Here is a 20,647-nt window from a genome sequence, read left to right as displayed (position 1 = left end):
GGCATCGCTTCCTACCCGGCTGGGCTGCCTCGAGCTCCGTGCAGACGCCAGTCCTCAGCACAGCCCTTCACCGCTCTACTTTGAGGCCTAGAGAGCCTTCGGGCAAGTGAGCGGCCTGTGGGGCGCTGCCTCCCTCGGCTCTTCAGCTCCACAGCTTTACCCACCGCAGAGGGAAGCTGAGGGCGGGGGGCGGGGAGCCAAAACGAGGCCTTCCGGAAGAGCCAGGAGAAAGCCTCCACCTTTTAGCAGGACGCTCTGGGGTGCTGTCCCGGGACGGCCACCCAGTGCTCCCTTGGACTCCCTGCCGGCAGCAGCCCGAGTGGGACGTGTTTGGGGTGAAAGTGGCGCGGGGTCCTGCAGCCCCACTGCCTGGCTGCCAGTGCCCACGGGGAGGAAGAGCCTGTGTTTCCCCTGCGGCCTCTGTTCCTGCTCTACCCCTGGGGGGTCCTTGCTCACCGGAGGTCATTTACGTCCGTATCACCCAGCTGGACAGACTGGGGTGTTTACATCAGGACCAGCGGGCTGCGGGCTGGATTGTAGCCTCTGCCCCGGAACCCCAGGTCTCAGGGGCCGCTGGCATCGCGGGTTACCGTCTCCCCTTCCTAGCGCAGGACAGCAGAGAGGGGGGACAGGCGAGGCCTCCTGGGGTGTGGGCAGCGCCAGGGGCTGGCCCTCCTGCTCCAGACAGGGCGAGGGCCCTTCCCGGAGGCCTCTGGCCGCTGCCCTGCCCACCTCCGCGGGGCCCGTCCCGCAGCCGCTTCGGTCTGGCTCCAGGCTGCCACCTGGTCCCAGCGGCGTCACCATTGCAGAGACGTTTTGCTTCATGAAAGGCGGGGTGGGGCTGCTGACCCCTGCCCACTTGGGGGCCTCAGCTTGGCGTGGTCCCGTCTCCGGCGCGCTGACTCCTGCTTCCACCAGGGGTCGCCAGCGCCCCCCACGCGCCGGCGTCAGGCCTGGGTGTGGCCCCGCAGCCTCAGAGAGAGGCTCCAGGGAGACTCCGGTTCCACCGGAGGAGCCTGACCGGCCGGTGGACTATGTCACCCAGCACCTCTGAGTCAGGAGTTTCTGGCTTCGGGATGCACCACCCCAAAAAACCCGAACCAAAACCCTGGCAGGAACCAAATGGTCTGGCGGCGCTGTCTGTGTGACCCCCACTTGCTTCCAGCCCCACGGAGGAAGTGGGGGCCTGAGTGTCCAGTGGAGGTAGGGTGAGGGGCTGACTTCCCCATCGCTTGGGCCAGGCAGGTGCTGAAGACCCAATATGCCCGCCATGTCTGGTGTGTCCATTGACCTGCTCGGGGCGCGCCCTGGGCCTGGCCCGGCTGAGTCGGCTCACCCTGGGCCCCTGCAGTTGGCCAAGTGCCTCCCCACATCCTGGTGCCGAGGCCCGGGGGGGTGGCACCACGGCCCGCCAGCAAACCCAGCCCCTGAGGTCCAGGCCCTGGCGAGGCTCCCAGCCCCTGCCGAGGCTGTCAGAGAATGTCCTGGAATGTGACCAAGCCCAGGAGGAACATGCTGGGGAGTCTTCCTAGGCTGACCTTCCACTGGCAGCCTGAGGGGTAAACGAAGTTATCGGGGTCGTCACGCCCTCCGTGACCGCCTCCGTGACCGGCACCTGCAGTGCAGCTCCATGATCGTGGACACTGGGCCTAAGACCGCGGCGCACGCGCGTGTGAACGTGCACACCTGGGCCTGGAGGTGAGGGCTAGAAGGGCGTCACTACGACACCAAGGGAGAGCGCCGGGGAGCGTGGAGACGGGCTGGCGGTGAGGGGCTTGGTGACCTCCCAAACCTCCCGGCCCCCTGCCTGACTCCAGGGGGCACCTGCCTGCTCCCCTGTGCCAAGGTTAAAGGCCTATAAAATCCTCTGAGGGCTCCAAAGTTTTTTACCCCCTGCCTGACTCCAGGGGGCACCTGCCACCCCGGGCGTGCTCGCGCTCCACAGCCTCGGCGGGAGGGACAATCATGGCCCCGACTGCCCGCCTCTTAGAGAACCATTGCTTCTAGATGGTTCAGCAGCTGTGGCTCTCAAATCCCACCTCCCCGAGCCCGCATGGCGGTGCAACTGCCAAGTGGGTGCTTCCCAGGCTGCTTCCTCGCCTGTGTGGGTGGAGGCCAAGGTCGCGGGGGGCCAGGGCAGCCCCAGCGCCTCCCTCAGCCTGCGAGTGGTCCTCGCAGCAGCCCGGCCACCCTGCTGCTCCGCTCACCCACGGGAGGTCCACTCCCCTCAAACGGTTCTGAGCAGCCTTAGGGTGCACCGGCCAGGCCGGTCCTGGGGAGGCTGGGGTGAGATTTTCAAGCTGGAGGTGGAAACGCCCCCACATGTCCATTCGGGGGTGCCAGGCCCTTCAGCTCTGAAGTGGGGGTCCCACCAGGCTCCCAAGAGGGTGGGCTAGAGTACTTGGGTACCAAACCCCATGCCCTGCAGACCTGCCCCCCCAAACCCCCCCCACACGGGCCCCTGAAAAGCTAGAGTCGCAGCGGGGCCACACAGACCCCCAAGCGGGACCCCAGACCCCCGCCCACCCCGGGGCTGGTGCTCCAGGCCGTCCGTCCTGGGGGCACCGCCACGGCGAGAGGCGCAGCCGCGGACGAGACAGGAGACCGAGACCACGGGGATGAGCGTTTATTGACCGCGTGGAGGAGGGGCAGGGCCAGGGCGGGCCGACGCCTCCAGGGGAAGCTTGTTTAGTTCCTTCTCCAGGAGCCCCGCAGGGCGCCCGCAGAGTCCGAGCCCCGCGCCCGCCCGCGCTCCCCGTCGGGGAAACAATTTCGGAGACTCTGGAAAGAAGCTGCGGCTGAGACGCCGGGCGGAGCGTCAGGCCAGCCGGGCCGGGCCGGGCGGCCCCAGGAGGTGCCCGTTTCCTCCCCGTTCCGCGGAGAGACGGGCGCGGCGGGACGCGGGGGGGGGTGGGGGGTGGGGGGCGGGTCTGAGGGCCCGAGGGCGCCCCAGGGGCAGGCGGGCGCAGCCGGACGCGCAGCTGCCGGGAAGGCCCCGTTTCCACGTGTCCCGCGTGAGGACGGGCGGTGACGGCTCAGCAGGTCCCCAGGGAAACGCCCGCGCTGGCGAGGAGGGAATCTCCGTCCCGGGACGGGGCTCCGGACCCAGGGCGCGTCCGGGCGGCCATCGTGGCTGGGGGGTCAGAAGTTTCTGGAACCCCCGGACACCCCGACGGAGGAGCCCGCGGGCCGCTGCCCCAGGCGAGGTCCCGGCCCGTCCCAGCGTAGACGCATCTGCCGGGCGGGCCCTCGAGCAGGAGCCCCCCGCGGCCCGCGCCGCCCCCGTGCCGGCTGCCCCGACGCCCCAAGGCCTCGGCTGGGCTGCGCCCCCAGGGAGCCTGGCGTCCCCTCCCGCGCCCCCCGCGCTCGGAGGGCCCCTGCGCTGCCACCACCCCAGGGCCCGGGCACCGGGGCACCGCCCTGTCTCCATTGGGGCGCGGGAGGCGCTGGGGCGGGAGGAGCTGGGGCGCGGGCGCAACACCTGCTGCGAAAGCCAAGCCAGAGGGGTGCGGCCCCCGCAGGAGCCCCCCGCCCCAGCGACTCCCCGGCAGAAAGACCCGCTCGGCGCGCCCCCGAGGGGGGAGAAGCCGCTGCGCCCCCAGGCGAGCCCGGGACGCCCCTCGGGAGCCACGGGCGGAGCAGAGGCCGGCGGTGGGCGGGTTGGGGGGGCTGCGGACAGGGAAGCACCAGCTCCCAGAACGCGAGTCGAGTCGGGCTTCCGGGGAGGGGCCGCCCCTTCGGGGGTGCCGTCCAGGGGGAGTCCAGGGGGAGGCGCTCCCCGAGAACCAGCGCGTCCTGGCCCCGGGCGCCGGGAGGGGCCGTGGCGGGGCTGGGGCCGGCGTCGGCCTCACGGGGACAGGCAGGGCCCAGCCAGTGCGTGGGGGCGCGGGGTGCCCGCGGGCCGGGAAAAGCCTCCACCGCCCCGCGGGCGATCAGGAGGCCCCGCGGGCTGCTCCACGGGGCGGGGGGGACAGGAGTGTTTTCTCGCGCCAACAGGGGCCGCGCTCCCAGGCGCCCGTCCAGGTTCCGAGGCCTCCCCTGAGCCCAGGCGCGAAGTTGTCACGAAAGGCACAGTGTGAACAGGGCGGGCCTGGGCGCAGCCCGCGGAGGGGGCGCTCTGCTCTCCGGGGACCCTGCGGGTGGGGGCTGGGGGCTGGGGCAGACCCGCCCCCAAGAGGCCGCCAGGACAGGGGGGAGCATGCTGTGAAAAATAAGAAAGAAAAAGGCGAGCGGCTGCAGGGCGTAGGACCTTTGTCACTCGGGCTGCGATTCCGGGGCCGCTGCCCCAGAGCACAGGGGGCCTGGGGTCCAGGCCCCTGGAGACCGGCAGACCGCAGGGGTCCTCCAGGACAGCTCCCCCAAGGCTCCGCTCCCTGGCGCCTCTAGGAATCTACAACACAAAAAGAGAGAATCCCAGTTAGAGAGGAAGCAGCAGGCCCTGCGCAGCCACTCCTGGGGCAACTGCGCAGCAGGCAGCGGGGGACAGGGACGGGGCTCAGGAACGCGGGTGACCCCAGCGGGGTACGGGGATGAGGAACTTTCACGGTTTTCTCTCCTGTCAGGCCCTCAAGCTAAGAGGGCAGAGGCAGCCCCCACCCCCAGGCAGCTTTCTAGTCAATCCACCTTTAAGAGAAAGAAAAATGCCACCAGCTTCCCCGGGTCCCTCCTCAGGACCCTCCAGGGCCTCTGGCCGGAAAATGTCAACTCTGGCGAGAGGCAGCCGGGCGTCCCGGCCTGGCATCCCGGCCTGGCGGGCAATAAACAGTGAAAGTTCGTCATCCCAGACGGGCGGGGACCAGGGAGACAGACTCGTAGAGCCCGGGGTGCACACAGGGAGAGACAGAGGTGCCCTCGCTCCAGACAGGAAAGGGCGGAAGTTTTAAAAAGCATTGGCTAGAAAACCCCCAATTACTGAAGACGAGAGGTTAAAACTCGCATGACAGAAGAATCATTTTCTTGGAAAGGTGAAAAATCATTTAAATACACAACGCTGAGAAAAACATCACGTTTATTAGAGAGGCAGATACGAGGGTACAACTAAAAGATGCCAGACAGAGTCTTGTCTTTTAGGGTGAGAGAAGAGAGACAGAGTCTTGTTGGCCGCGTTCAAACAGACTTACTCAGAACCCAAGTGTCTACAATAAACTCAAGTGTGGAGCAGCCGTGGGGCCCCAGCTACCGGGTCCTTCCGGCCTCCCCAGCGGTTACAAAAACCCAAAGGTCATTAGGCAGCAGAATCACCCATAAAACAAACAGATAAAAGAGTAAAACGTTAAAAACAACGAATTCAAGTCATCCTTTTCGTTTTCAGTGGCAGCATAGACACGTGCACGGGCACGGGAGGTGACAGACACTTCACAGAAGGCAGCTTCACACGACAAAGCCATCCAAGAAGACAGGCGCTCAGCCCGTCAACCATTTACACGCTAGTCTAAATGTTTTGGCAATTATGAAATAGTCACATCGTAGGCAACAAACACACATGCTTTGCGTACACACGCACGCACGCACACACACACACACAATTGCTGGAAATAAAACAGCTGCTGTGAGTTCAGAGCACCCGGGAGCAGCACCCAGCCCACTCGGGTTCTTAACAAGGGGCGAGGAAGGGCTTCAACCTGCACACAACTGAGCTCCAAGTGCATCTCTGAGTAACAGGAGAAATCTCTGTAACCTGACAAAAGAGACTTCTTTTAAGCCCTTCTTTTCTTTTAACTCTTGGGAGACCTATTGCCCCTGCGTGGAGATTTCCTGAATCTTTGGAGTTGTTCCGGTGCTCTCTGCTCACACGGCAGCGTGGGCCACAGGGGCCCGAGGCTGCAGATCCTCTGCTCAGCCGCGGTCCCTGGGTTCACCTGCTCGCGGCGCCGACACAGCTGAAGGTCATGGCCACAGCTGGGATCCCACAGGCAGCCCTGGCCCCAGCACTGAGCTATTTTGGGACTCCAATTTGCACGACTCCAAACAAACACACACTTCCTGGGCTGCCGTGGAATGCTCTGCAGGGTGGGTTTTCAGGAGGCCCACGCGCTCTGGCCCCCGAGGCCCTGAGCTGCTGGAGCGAGTGTTGGGCTTTCTCAGTCGCCCACGGTCTGGGAGCGGCGGGGCGTCTGGACACCTGAGGCCTCTGCGCCTGGGCTCACGCCTAAAGCTGTGAGGTGCCACGGCTGCTGGAAAAGGCCCTTGACGCCGGGTCAGCTGACTAGCCCCAAGCCCTTAGGACGGAAACCAGCCCCCAGGAGCCGGGCCGGGCCGAGGGGCCGGGTGCTCCAGGTGGAATCATTCAAAAGAAATCTGAGTGATACTGAAAAGAGTCTGGCTGAGCAGCGCTGGGCTCATGTTTTTCCTGCCCTGGGACGTGTCCGGTGGGCACTAGGGACGGGGTGTGGGGTGTGTGCATGGATCGCGGGGCTCTCCGAGGCTCCCCGAGAACCTCCGTGATGGGACCAGGCTGTCACTGAGTAGCGGTCGCTAAATTCCGTGGTGGCAACTCTTAGGAATGAAAGCAGCCTCTGTGCTTGCAGGAGCAGCGAGCTCCATGGCAGCCGCCAGGCCCAGAGCCTCGGCCTCGAACATGGGCTCTCCGCGGCCTTCAGCCGGTGCGAAGTGCACACGCAGGGGCCGGGAGCTGGTCCACCGAAAAACAGGAAGGCCGCGGGGAATTCCAAGCCAAATAAGGGCCTCTGGGCCGGACGCCCTCATCCCCGCGCGGGCGGCCCTGGGTGTGCCCTCACGTGGGCCTGGAAGTGGGCACGGCGCTGCCTCCCCCTCGCACCCAGGCCCAATTTAAAACCCCCAGGTGACCCCTAACAGCGTGAAACTTGTTAATTCTGATTACAGTTAATTATATAAATTAAGTGAGCATTTCTACAACAGCGTGCAGTGCACTCACACTGGGGGCGTGAGCTGGCGATGACTGAAAACCCCCCCCCAAGAGTGGCGGGTGGCATGGGTTCTGCAGGCCAGGCTGTGTGGGGGCCTCCACGCTCGGCGGCAATTTCTAGCCCCACCTGGGGAGGTGCGTGCTGAATGCAGCTGCACCGGCTGCAGCCCCCCCATCCCCACGCACTGCTCTTGTGTCAGCTTACAGCACCGGCCCGGCCCAGCAGCCGGCGCAGGGACAGCACCTCGTCCCGCTCGAAAATCACCGGGTGGTGGGCTGGCCCTCTCCCGACCTCCGTGGGTCGTTGGGGTGACGTCATAGGGTCTTCAGGGCGCCCTAACCGTGATCTTTACCAAGACAAGTCAAAGCACACCCTGGGGTCCCTTCCCTCCGGAAGGGGCAGCCGTCCTGGCTGATGCCTCTGGGGGGTTGGAGGGGGCTGCAAAAACCAGTACCCCCGCCTCACCGGGCATCTGTCACCAAATCTAACAGTCTAAGGGGGCTGGTTTACGGCAGCTCCTGGCGTCAGGGAGCCCCGATGCCTTCTGCACCCCTAGGGCGTGCGTGCTCGTGAGGTCAGAAATATCAGAGCTAGAAGGTAACTTCTGCTTTTTGTCATCTCTGGCTGCTGCCAAAAGAACAAAGGTTTATCAGACTGCAAGGGACACCGGGGTGAATTGGCAGCTGGCAGCCTTCCAGAGAACATGTCATCAGCCAGTGAAACTTGATTACGGTCAAAAGCAGCCAAGAAAATGCAGGAGTCCAGTGCGCCCCGCCGGCCCAGGCCGCCCTGCGCTCCGTCCGGCCGGGCCAGGCGCTGCCCGTAGCAGTCACAGTGGTGGGGAGAAACAACTCCAAGGTTTTTTTAAAGTTGTATTAAATATAAGTCTTAGCACCTTTGGCATTTTTGTCCAAATAGACTTCGACGTACGAGGTGGGGACGTAGCCCTCCTCGTCTTCGCTCCTCCGGATGCGCGTCCACCCGTCTCCCTTGTCTTCCTCGATGACGTACAGCGTTTCTCCCTCCGCCACCGAGATGGTTCCTTCATTCTGACCTGAAAAGGCAGCAGCAGAACAGCTCAGGTTTTTGTCAAACCCAGGCCGGGAGCAGGCCGGAGGCGTGGCAGAGCCAGGGGTGAGGCGGGCCCAGCTCCGTGCCATTCACCCCCTGACCTCTCGGTGCCCATTTTGGCCTGAAATCTCCTTCCATGTGGAAGCTTCCAGGGCCTCATCTTTGGTAGATCAGGACATGCAGGGAACACGGGGTACTCGGGCTCGCTCTGGCCTCCCGCCGCCCCCCTCGACAGCCGCCACCTGCGGCCTCTCTTTCCTCCTAGCTGCATCACCTGCGCGGGACATCACGTGGACGCAAGAGGTGCTGGGGAGCCCGGGCGAGCACCCGTGGTTGCGGGCGCCGGTGGGCCGGGCGCGGGCCTGCAAATGCAGACACGTGGGCCGAGAAGCAGCAGATAAAAGGGGAGGTTCGCGGGGGCTGGGTTGCTGCCTCTCTGCCTGCGTCCAGGCCTCCGAGTCAGCACTAAGGGCGTGCTAGAGATACCGAAGGCTCCAAAATTCTCTTTTGCCTGCCGTGAACCTGCCCGGCCTGGGGGGCACAGCAGGACCCTTCTCTCTTCTGTCTCTCCTCTCCCTCCCAAGCGCCAAGTGGTTCCACAGGGGAATCTGGCTTCTCTCTTCTCTCTGGCATTTCTCTCCTGGCTTGAAAGTACCCGGCCTCTCTAAGCAGTCCCCCACCTCGCCCCCGACTCTGGTTTGTCTGTGACTAAGGGCCCAGTTCTTCTGCCTGAAACCCGTCTCTACTTCGCGCGGCCCTGCAGCCAAGGCAGCGTGGGTGAAATTGGGTTCGCGGCTTCTCCCCCCCAAAGAGCCCCCTCCTCCTTCCCCACTCGGTGGGCACCTCCACTGCCCCAGAAACGCAACTTCTGAACTCCTGTGTATCCTCCCCTCCTGGCCCCCGACTCCATCAGCCAGGAGCCGTGTCCACCAAGGTCCCCAGAATGTTTAAGAAAATTCCCCAAACAAGCCACCCCTGCTAAGACCTTGAAAGGCACGAGCTACCTGTGGGGAACTGGGGGGTTGGGGGGGAGGGTGGTGGGCCGTGGGGTGCTGGTGGAGGGCAGTGGGCCATGGGGAACTGGGGCAGGTGGGCGGGCAGCGGGCTGGTTTGCCCGGGAAGTAAAGTCAGGGATGTTTATCCTGGCACTTTTTGGGGCACAACAAACAAGTCATTAAAGGCTCTGAAAAGTCCTAGTAAAACGAATCTGTAAGCTTCCCCACCCCGGGCCTTCCCAAGGCTTCCTGGCACCAATGGCCGCTTCTGAGCCTGGTGTAGCCACTCCGCTCGCGGCCGCCCCCAGCTCTTCAGGTCAGGAAGCATTTGCCTGCTTTCTGGCTGATCCTATACAATGGCAGCAAGCGTCCCAAGGCCGCGCTGACTCCGTGTTGGCCAAATAAAATCCAAGTGTTTCCAGCTGCCCCCGTTGGAACCACACTCTCCAGCCTCCCATTCCACGGTTGCCACGAACCCCAGCTGAGCTCCGGCCACCAATCCCAGGCTCCCCGCGCCCCTGCTGGGGCCTCCGGCACCCGCTGTGCAGAGCCTCTCTCCACTCCAAAGGGCGTGACCTCACTCCACAAAGCCCAGCACCCCGGGCTTCTCGGGCCACCCATAGGGCAACTACCCTCTGCTGGCTTCTCCCAGGGCCCACCCGTCCCTGGCTCCCGCCCCCACCCCCAGGGGCCTTTCCGAGTGGGCCTGTGTCCACTCCAGGAATGGATGAAATCCTCACCATCCCCCCCCCAGGAAAGCTCATTGGAAAGTGGCCAGAAACTCCGCGGACCCAAAGCCGACATGCCCAGCCCCGGCCCAGTAGCCAGGCCCTGAGCAGAGCCCCCGGCCGGGTGGAGACGGGGCGCTACCTTCAAAGGTGTACAGCGCCTTGCAGGTGCCGATGGCCGGGAGCGGCTCCTCGTCGTCAAATTCGTCGTCGAAATCCGTGGCCAGCACCTTCACCTCGCTCTCCTGACTCTGCTCCTCCGTGTAACTGCCATCGGGGCTGCTCAAGACAGGAAGGCACGCGGCAACTATAGCGACCGCCCGGCCCGCGCCCGCACCCGCCCAGCGCGGCCGCAGCGACGGTACCTCTCGCGGTCCTGCGCGCAGTTGGCCACCGCCGGCGGGTTCTGCGCCTCGTACATCCCGCTCTGCCGCCGGGCCTGGTCGCCGCGCGCCGGGAGCCGGCCCTCCACCTCCGCCAGCCAGGCCTGCGGAGCAAGCGGGGTGGCCTGAGCGCCCGGCCCCCGCGGGGCTCTCCGGGGCACCCAGTGGGTGCAGCAGGACCCCCGGGGTGGGTGGCCGGGGGTTTGCATCTGACGGGACCGTCCCCAGGGCGCTGCGCCCCTCTGCCCCCCTGGGGAGCGGAGGGGACAGGAAGAAAGAGCCTGTGAACACGCTCGGGCTTTGGGACAGCTGTGTGACTTGGGATAAGTGGCTTCTAGTGCTTTCTGGATCCCAAAAATCTAACCCCGAGGGCCCCCTGGGAAATGTGCCCCTGGGAAATCCGCGCTGCAGGGATGCTGGCTCCCTGAAAGCCAGATTTCCCGCCGCCAAGGGAGGGGCCTTTCTCCTCTGTCCTGAGGACACGTAGCCAGGAAATGAGAGCAGATAAGATTGTCTTCAGCTGCGTTTGAAATGGTGCAAAAAAGGCAAAAATAAAACTGACCAGAAAGGCCTTTGGAGGTTCTAAAAACTGGCGGTCTGGAAGGGCGGGGAGCGGTGCTGCCGGAGCCGTCGTCGCTGGAAATTCCCTATTCTGATTGAAACGCTCAGTAATTTCTCATGACTCCAAGGCCTTAAATTGGGGGGGGGGGGGCAGAGAGAAGCCTTCTGTCTAATTCCGAGGCTTGCTCCAAAAACACGCGTCACGTGTGTTTCCTCATTCTTCATGCGAGTCCCGTGGGTTCCCTCTCACCTGCTCACGCCGACCCCGAAAAGCCCAAAGCCGTGTTCCCCCGATTTCTTAAATTGTGTCTGTGGTTCCCTGCGATGGCCGGACACCCCCACTGCGTCCTCCATCAGCAGGAGGCGAAGCCGACCCCGCACCCCAGATGCATAACATCAGCACTGAGCAAAGGCGACAGCGAAGCCGAGGCGGGGACGCGAGCTCGGGATGCCCCTCAGTGGAGGGCCCGGCTGTGGTTGGGCCAGGGCGCCCCAAGGCCAGGCTCAGGCGGCCCCCACACCGCGGTTCGCGTACCTCGAACTTGCGGGCCTCCTGGCGCAGCTTGTCGATGCTGTGGCTGACCTCCGCGAGCTTGTGGTCCAGGCTCGCGGGGTCCCCCATCTGCGGGTTCTTTAAGTAAACATCTTTCATTTTCGTGATGGCCTCTCTGAAAGGAGAACGGGCAGGTCACGGAGGGCGCGGGCCGGGGGCGCCTCTCCTCCAACAGCCCCGAATGCAGAGTGGAAGGGGGTCACTGTGTGGGGGCTGGAGGGGGAGGGACCCCCGTTTCCTCCAAGACGCTTCTAAGAACCCCTCCTCCGCCTGGGTCTGTGGAGCCAGAACCCAACATTGAAAATCCCATTGTTTTCTGAAGGGGGCGCCCTGTTGTCTTCAGCACGAAACAGAAATTGATGCTGCCCGGCCCTGGGCCCCAAACAACAGCAAAACAAGCACCCCAGAGATCTCCTGGGGCCTGCTGGCACCGAAGCAGACCTGACGCCGCCCTGGGGGTCCCGTACCCGAAGGCACAGCTCATCGCTTTGCAAGTTGTACCCCACACCACTTCCACTAGTAAACTGCACCCTCGGGGGCCTCGCTGACGGGGTGCAGAGCTCAAAGCTACAGACCCCAGATTCCACAGCCCCCTGAAACCAGACTTGGAAAGCCCGCCCTCAGCTGCCTGAGGGGCATCCCTGGACTGGGGGGGTGGGTGCTGGGGGTTGGCCCAAGGGCCAGAGAGCTGAAGGAACGTGAACCCCAGCTTCAAGGGACTCCCAGCAGGGTGTGCGGAGTTAGACCAAAGGTCTGCTGGGAGGTGGGGGCAACTCTGAAGTGTCCCAGCACAAGGAAGTCTACACCCATGTGCAGCACAGACCAGCAAACCAGACCATCCTTTGGGGCGTGGGGGAGAGTCTAACTGAAAATGCTGACACGGCAGGAAGGGAATGGCCCTATGTCCTCACCTCCCCTGCCTGCGCCTGACATCGGAGCCCATCACTCCAACACCCCTCCCCGCCGAGTCCCCACCAGAACCTGCCATCCCCAGTACCCCCTGGCCCCTGGCGAGCTCAACCTCCTTTTACCTCCAGGGCCTGGACCACTTGCCAGTGTCCCGCCTGGTATTACTGAGCCTCTTCCCACTGCTGGAAGCTCCTGGCAGAAGCCCCAGGGCTCAAACTTCCTGTTCACTCGCTGGACTACCCAGTGCAGGTCTCCCCGCCCCTAACCCGCGGGCCTCGGACCATAACAGCAGACGCTCTGGAGGCGCCTGACAGATGCGTAAGTGTCCTTGCAACAAAGGCAGGGCCACCGCTGCAGAGCGCCCCCCTCCACTTCACGGCTATGCTGCCAGCTACTGGCCCCCTTCTCAGCAAAGCTTTTCTCTCCATTCCCCACTTTTCTAAATTCTCAGTCGTTGAGAGGGTGGATTCTGGAGTTGGTCAGGCCTGTTCTCAGCTGGGAATCCTCCCAGGAGCTGGCCGGCCTGGGGCTCATCAGTGCCTCCTGCAACTAATAGTGACGACCGTTCTTTGTCTTAGATTCCAACTGAATCCACAGAGCTGCGTGATTTGGGAAGTACGACCTCGTGAAGTGTATTTCTAAGCCCAAATGAGAACAAAGTTAATAACAGGTGCTCCTCTTTTTTATAAGTCGCAGCAGTGTTTATAGAGCAGCTTCCAGGAGTTACTCTGGCAGAGGTAAAGGAATAAAGAACTTCCCTTTCGCATGTCTGTAAGCTGGACTGTCTCACCAGCTTTGCGCCTTTGTCACACGGCCCGATTCTCACCCCAGGCTCCTTAGAACTAAATCCTACGCAGGACCACCACTCGCTCGGTCTGCAGGTGGATAATAAAAATCTCAGGTTTTCTATTAGAAAATCCCAAGTTCAAGTCTCAAGTCAGTGACTCACCAGTTCACTGACTGGGGAGCGATAAGGAGAGGGACATAGGGTTTCCATCAGGATCACCAGCAAGTGTCTCCCGAGTGATGTCAAGGTAATACAGTTTGGCATGGGAAAGACAAATGTTTGCCTCCCGCCCCCCCCCCATGTACACCAGCCCTACTATCTCTAGCATCAAATGTAGAAAACTGCTCAGAAAATCCAGGAGGGGTGGGGGCCGGTGCAGCCCCTTCTTAAGAGCAGCCAACTCGGCCTGGAAAGGCTGGTGGCGTGAATAACGCGCTGTGCTGGGCTTTACCTGCTGGCACCACCACGCTCCCGATAACAGGCAAGAAGCTGTGAGAACCCAGAGGAAGGTCGAGTTCTACTACTCAGACAGAAAGGCAGGTACCTACTGGGCCCAAAGCTAGGATGTGGGACATGGGGAAGTCCTGCTACTTTTCTCTTCCTCCCTGCTACCTAAAAAGGACTCACCTGTACACTCACGACAGGCATTTTGTTTCCCCAAACCCCAAGTAAAACCTATTGTATTAGGCAGGCCTGAAATCACCCAGCAGACCCCCGATGACACAGTCACAACCAGCACTGGGCCACGATCGGATTTAGTACCCCCCCGTCTTCCCAGAAGGAACCCGGATTTCGGTCCACTCTACCTTTGGTCCATCTCCTTTTGAATTTCTTTATTTAATTCATCGACTTTCTGCTGTAGCTTTTTCCTTCTCTGTTCCGGGGGGAGGTTGCTGAAATCCTCTGGCGTCGCACCCTGCAGAGGCAAATATAAATGAGCCAGGGAGCCTGACGGTGCTCCTGGAGAAAGATACCACAGAAAGCCTGCAGGGAGAGTCCCCCAGCACCAGGAGGATGAGGCGCCTGCCTGCCGCATTTCCACCAAGTAAACAAAGCTTTTCCCACGGCACCCAGCTGAGAGGCAACATCGGTGCATGCAAACAGCGAGTCCCACGGCCATTTCACAGGCCGTCTCTGCTGGCCACGCGCCCGCGGGAAGGCAGGGAGGAGAGAGGGCAGGAAACACCCGATCGGCCCAGGAGCACCCACTGGAGACTGAGCCCTCAAGGCCGTCAGTGCCTGAGGCAACGCAGAAGCTTAAGGAAGTTTTTCTCCATTTAAAACAGCAGCAATGCGTGGGCTGCTGTTCCCGGGGCTGCGCATTCCTTCCTGTGTCTCCACTCAGGCTGAGGCCAAGGGTTCCCATCCCCGGCCAGGGACTGATGGGAGTCGAGCTCCCCTGCTCCGAGGATCCCCTGTGTTCCCCCCGGAAGAGCTTGGTCATTCCTTTTTGGTATCTTTAGGGTAATCTCAGAACACCCGGCCTAGGTCAGTCTCCCCCCGGCAGGAGACCTCGGCCGCTGTCAGTCCAGCTCAGTCCGTTGTGGCCTCCGATTCCCTCTCGGGGCAGGGCTAGCTTTCAGCGGTGCATGTGATGTAAGCTGAAAATGTCCAGGTTCCAGACGTTGCTTCCTTGTTAGAAAGTTCTGGTTCCTTGTGGTTGCTGGACGTTTTCACTCTGGTGGGGCTGATTTCATAAGGAGAGAGAAATCCAGGGCCAAGCCAGGGAGCGAGGGGAGAGATTTCACCTTAGAACGCAGTAAACAAGGGCAAGGCTGGCCGGGGGCGGCTGGGAAAGCTGGGACCCAGGTAACGTCAACCCAGAATCGAGGCCGAGGTGCCAAGCAGCGCCCGCGGGGCTGGTGACCCAAGTTCTGAGGCTGCTTCCAATAAAGCGAATTCCTCTGCAGTGTGAACCAGGCCGGGTTTCTCGTCCACAACGACCGTGTTCTGATACTTGAAGCCTCCGCTGTGTTCCTCCACACACTCCTTTTCGTCACCGCCCGAAAGCTCACGCCTTTGTTCTTGGGCTCAGTGGACTTAGGACCCTCCACGGGCTTCCTAGGACGGAAGGCAGCCCTGCACGCAAATGTGCCCAGGGGACCATGGGCGTGAGTTTTTAAATTTAGGTTTTCACTAAAATGTCAATAGCCACACGTGGTGAGTGGCTGCCCTGCGGGGAGGGGGTCTGGCCTGTCCAGAGGGGCAGCGCTGTGGCAACAGCGGCAGAGAAATCTGTACGTAAAACACCCCGTACTTGTGATGCGCGGTCGGGCCCCAGCAACACAGCAAGTGAGGACGAAACACTAAATAAATGACTTCTCTTTGCTCCGTCAGGGCCAGCAGGTGGGGTCCCCTGTGTTTTTCTGCGTCATCAAAACCAATCTCAGGGACGATGCCTCCGACAACTTCTCGTGCTGTGGGAGACTCAGGACAGCAGCTTCCTCTAGATCCAAAGAAACTCAAGGTTTCTGGAAAGTTCTTAAAAGGTCACTTCACCCCATTGTCTGCTGATGCTTCGATTCTGTTAAACAATGCTCTGCCCTGTGATTCATTTTGCCTTGAAGGGATTATTTCTAGCTTTGAGTCAGAACAGACTTCCTGGAATGGCCCCCGGTGCAGGGACTGGCCATCCCGGTGGCACCAGGTATGGAGCAGGGAACACCAGAGATGGGAGCTGCTCTTCCAGGCGGGGTCCAACACCCGACAGGAGTCGAGCACCTGCTCCCGAGCCCCCCATCCCGCCCCCCAGCACCAGCTACTTCTTGAGGTTTTACAAACCATCTTGTGCAACACTTGGTATTAGCTTCAAAACAACGGTATGATTCAGTACCGGGCCGGTTCCGGGATCGTATGTTGAACAGAGAGCCTGTCTTATGCTACGCTGCTTGGCACCTCCGCCAGAAAAGTTCAGGACAGAACCCCGAGTGTTCCCTGCGGCACCCACATGGCCTTCCTTCCGGCAGAAGCCCTTCACAGGACTCTTCATGGGATCTTCTCTCCCATCTAAGAAACGTTTAACTGTATAAAATATTCTCTAGGGCTGGGTCAGTTGCCAAAAATACTGAGTTGGGCTGAAAAGATGCATGTGCACGTGTCGATACTCAGAGGAGTGTTTCCCTGAAATATTCCCCGTCACCCCCACAGTGCACGTGGTACTGACCTTACTCCCGGCTGAATTGTCTGTTTACCCCTGCAGATCATTCCAGAATATTCTCAGCCGGCGTGTGGGAGAATACTATGTAGCTTACGCATATTTGAAGTACAGTTACGGGTTATGAGGTTAAGAGTTTCTTTTAATAAATATGCTGATTAGTTTGTTTACTAGGGCTAGACAATTAAGGAGAAACTAAGACATACTAAGGAAATACTTTTAGAAAGGCTTAGGAGGCTATTTTCGCTAACATCACCTTGTGCGTTCTCAAATCAGCTTGGCACAAGGCGCTGCGTGTTTCAGTGGCACCTTCAGGATGGTTTCGATTCTCGCCTGATTTGAGGCTGGCATCCTTCTGGCAAGCCCCCCAGGGATTTCCATCACCCTTTAGACTCCTGGGAAGGAGCAGCTCCCAATTATTCAATTTACCTTTATTCAAAATGCAGGCCCCGATATTTCATATTTAGGATCATATTTAAATAAAGCGTATCATCCTCTTAAGGCTCCCGTAATGAAAGAAAACCAAAGCATGGGTTAAGAGTTAATTTTCTTAGCTCTTGAGGAACATTAAGATCACCTCTGAGATTCGGGACCTTTGCACCCCAGAGGGCAGATGAAGAAACACCCATGAAAGCAGCGAAGAGGCAGGCAAGTCCAGGGAGCTCAGAGACACACCACACACAGCACCCACAAACACACACCAGAGGCCTCCGCAGGCCCGGGACATGCAGGGGGAGTTGTGCTTACCAGCTTGAGAGAAAGCTTCGTGTAAAATGCCAGGGGAGGAGAGAAGGGGAGAGAAACAGAAACACATCAGAAGAGCAGCGACTCGCAGTCCCCGCTATAACATAACACAGACGTTCACCTGCCGCTCGCGAAATGGCGGTAGCGGGTCTGTGCGGAAGCTCACACGGGGGGCTGGACCCTACCGAACCCCTCTTTAGCTGCCATGTTGCCAGAGCAAACATTCAAATGGCGGGGGGCCCTGGTTTGCAGTTCTGGGTCAGCTACATCAGCCTAGAAGCACTGAACTAACACGACTTTGCAGTCGTGACAGATAATGATTATAAAAGACAAGGAATCCTGCCGGCTTTTGGTCACTGCATTTCTCCTGGAATGTTCTGGGCAGCCTAAAAGAGTCTGAAAGGCAATTACTTCCACGACGTACAAGCAATCCTTTTAGCTGAAAAAATCGAATCTATTCGAACTTTGGCATTTCCTAAATGTGAAGACAAACTGGCAAAGGGGTGTGTGGGCGACCAGGATGGAAGTGGAGGCTCTATTCTGAGCCTCCCCGGGGGGCACAGTGTGGGGAGTTCCCAGGAGTGGCTGCTCTGAAAGTTACTGTAGGAGATGATCGCCGTCAAGGAGCGCACGGGGTGTTCCTTGCTGCGGCTTTTTGGCTAATAATGAGCAGGGCCCTGCACCCTGTGGGGGCTGGAGAGGAGCGTGCATCTAGCAATCAGGTGGACCCAAAACTGATGACAAGGCGGCGCCAAGTGGGGAACAAAGGGAAACATCTGGTTCTTCAAACTAGCAGGTGAGACCGACGGCTGTGTAGCGGGGTTTTGAGGGGACAGTGTGCGTTTCCTTGGCTGGCGGCCATCGATAGTGCAGGTGCTGGTAATAGGGTCCAAAAAATGTAGGGGACAGAGCGCTGCCATGAGGAGAGGGTGTTCAAAATCCTTCACCACAGTTAAATAAAATCTTCCCCTACAGGTTAACTCAGTCGGCGCCTCTTTGTGAAGGGGCAGTAAGCTTGTAAAGAAAATGTCCCAAGGAGGGAAGAAGAGTTTTAAGGGAAGAAGCAGCAAAACACAAAACTTTGGGGGGCCCAGGAGTGGCAGGTGGGTGGAGGTCCGGGGCAGCGGGGGCTCCTCGGCCCTCCTGCGAGCTTCCGCACAGACCCCTTCATGGCGCGGGGCTGCTCAGAGACGACACTGACGGTGCGAGCAGAGCCTGGCAAGCCTGCCCTCCAAAGCACTGTCCTCGGCAAGTCTCCTTGCGCTTTTCTCAGCGCCGCTAACACAGAGAACCGAGTCTGAACTCGGCACGCTGTCTGCTCTGTCCCTCCCTGAGCGACGCCTGGTCTTCCCTCGGCGTCCCTGACGCGGAGTCCTGACTACTCGCGCGGCTGACGCCCGCTTCATCCTGAAAACCACTCGCTCAGATGGAGCCCCAGTCCCCGTGGAAACGGGGAACAGCGAGTTCTCGGCTCTGGGGTGACAGCGATGGGTCACGGTGGGAGGCGCCATCCCAGCATCGGGGGCGCTTCCCAACCAACACAGACTGGTGTCCGGCCCTGAGGGGTCAGGCCAGCCAGCTGCAGCATGAAGGGCGAGACGCCTGGGCACCTGCCGGGAGAGCTCGCGCGCAGGTACAGGTGCGGCACACTTGGGGACCGCAAAGCCATCAGTGGCAGGCGACAGTTATGGGGTCGGGGAGCCACACGTGTCAATAACACATGAGGGGCACAGAGCCGGCGGGGCCATGTGTTATTGGGCCGTCACAGGTACTAACCTCAGTACAAGAAAGGGGACAGGGGACATAAACACATTGGGAGGCCCGGGAGGCGCCCGGGAGGCATCTTCCCGCTCCCTGACCTTGCTCGTGCTTTATCCATTCTGTTTCTCCCAGTTCAAGCCTCCCTGGGGCCGTGGGTCACCGACAGGGTGTGTGGCCGAGTCCCTGGGCAGCCGCCTGCGAGGTCGTCTGCCCGCGGCCAGCCCCGCGGCTGCGTTTTAGGGGTGAGATTTAGACTCAGACACCTCGGTGATATACAATCACTGAAATATGGGGGTGCTGGGGACACCAAGTGCAGCTCAGTGGCACTTGGAGGAGTTCACTATTGCTGGAAACCTGGGTTCCGTTTTCCAAGCACATTTTCTGAAGGAAGGAGCCCGTGGCCGGGTGCGTATCCCGCAGGCTCTCCTGTGTCCGGGTGTCTCAATTGAAAATTTCATTTTGCGGTGGCCGGGGGGGGGGGGGGGGAGCCTACAGGGTCTGGGTCCCCAGTCTTGGCGCTGGCAGCGGGTTAGTGCCTGTGTCGTGACTGAACGACCTGGCCGTGGCAGGGAAACTTACAACATAGTCCCTAGCTTCAAAAGCATACGTGGGCTTCCCTATTGTCCTCTTCATGAGTTCTTTGTGAAAACAGAAAGAGTGAGTCTGCCAACAATCGGGAGGAGAACAAGGTGAGATAAATAAAATGAAAGGAACCGTAAGATTGTAACAGCTGACAACGGAAAGGATTTTCAACAGCTTTTGCTCACAGACTGTGATATCTTCCCATAGAATTAATTCCAGAACGCGGCCGCGGCCTCTTTCTGACGAGAACAGAACCGTCTCGTCTCCCCGGGCGCGTGTAGACGCAGCGAGGACTAGGGAGGCCGGGAGCGCCAACCCGGCCTTAGAGGTTCAGCGAAACCAAATTTCCTTACCGATGTCAGTGATTGACAACAAAAAAAATCAGTTGACAACAACCAAATCAGTTTAGCTAAGACATGCGTGCGCTAGACCACACGCTCTGAGAACACAGACAAACCGTGAGAACTGGATCTGAAATCAGCAAAACATGATCGATTAAAAGACATTGAAATGAGATTTGTGATCCTCTCGGGATACGTTCCCCTCTTTGGCACAATCGTCTAAAAGTTAAAAAGTAGAATATAAGCAAATAGCACAAAACCCAGTCGTGGGGCCTCCAGCCACGCACCTCCCAGCTGTCACTGGTTCAAGAGCCATTTCATTCCCCCAAACTCCTACTTTCCTCATTTTACTTCTGTGATGCATTTCCTTTCTCTTCCTTCCTGCACTCGTCTCTCTCCCCCCCCCCCTTTACAGGACTGCTGTTTCCTGAAGAAAAGGCTAGCAAATGGGACCGTGCCCATCAACAGGTGACGGGACTTTTTCACCCTTAGGACATTATTGAAGCAGTCATTTGCTGAGCTCCATTAGAGGAGTAAGAAATAAGGTTCATTTTGCTAATTATAGTTAAAAAAAAATGGTCTTTATCATCAAAACATCCTTTGTTTAAAAGGATCTTACATCTCTTCTCTCCTTTTCCTTACCCTTACTGATAGCAGACACTCTCTGGTCTTGGGCTAAACACTTATGTTGTAGGACAGGGAGAGGGGCAGCCCAAACCCCGCAAACCTGTCTATTCTAAGTGGGTTCTGCCATCCGCCGCATCAACACAAAACATAGGAGACTTTAATGAAAAGGAACTTTAATAAGACTAGGAAACAATACAGGTAAGGCAAAGAGTCTAGTTTCTAAGTGAAGCACCCAAAGTTACCCATCCCCTCGTGGGTAAAAGTCCATCCAAATGGGATCGGCCCAGAGCAAAGCCCCAAAGCCTGCCACAAGTCTAAAGCATCTTCCAGGGGGGACCCACAGAAAAGAGTCAGAAACAACCAAACAAGCCCGGAAGGAAAAGAGCAAAATCAACATCAAGATAAAAGCTGCCATGGTCACCTCTCCACGGGTCTCATCCACATCTGTGTCACCCAGTCCACGACCAAAAGACAAGCACAGTTTCTTTACGTGTCTCTAGGCTCCATGCGCCTCCTCCAGGTCTCCTGGCTCCATCCTGCTTCCTTCCTCAGTCTCTTCTGCAG

General features: G+C 59.8%; 1 protein-coding gene across 13 annotated transcripts in view; it reads right to left on the bottom strand.

Annotated features, from left to right (window-relative positions):
* Positions 1-4,255: 4,255 nt before the first annotated feature.
* Positions 4,256-20,647, bottom strand: part of FNBP1 (formin binding protein 1) — a gene marked incomplete at its 5' end in the record, with an annotated part of 58,664 nt that continues 42,272 nt past the window's right edge. For 4 of the 13 annotated variants that reach the window (XM_084238961.1, XM_084238969.1, XM_084238963.1 and 1 more), the window contains 5 exons: positions 7,636-7,941; positions 9,824-9,960; positions 10,047-10,168; positions 11,161-11,293; positions 13,681-13,790. In XM_084238961.1, coding sequence (XP_084095087.1) covers positions 7,763-7,941; positions 9,824-9,960; positions 10,047-10,168; positions 11,161-11,293; positions 13,681-13,790 — 681 coding nt within the window. In that variant the 3' untranslated portion in view covers positions 7,636-7,762. Of the gene's footprint in view, positions 4,391-7,635; positions 7,942-9,823; positions 9,964-10,046; positions 10,169-11,160; positions 11,294-13,680; positions 13,835-16,775; positions 16,791-19,112; positions 19,197-20,647 lie in introns of those variants that run through there. The other 9 variants (XM_084238966.1, XM_084238959.1, XM_084238970.1 and 6 more) reach the window with 6 other exon arrangements.

The sequence above is a fragment of the Talpa europaea genome, assembly GCF_964194135.1.
Source record: "Talpa europaea genome assembly, chromosome: 7".
In the NCBI taxonomy this organism is placed as follows: domain Eukaryota; kingdom Metazoa; phylum Chordata; class Mammalia; order Eulipotyphla; family Talpidae; genus Talpa; species Talpa europaea.
This window is presented reverse-complemented; position numbering and strand designations above follow the sequence as displayed.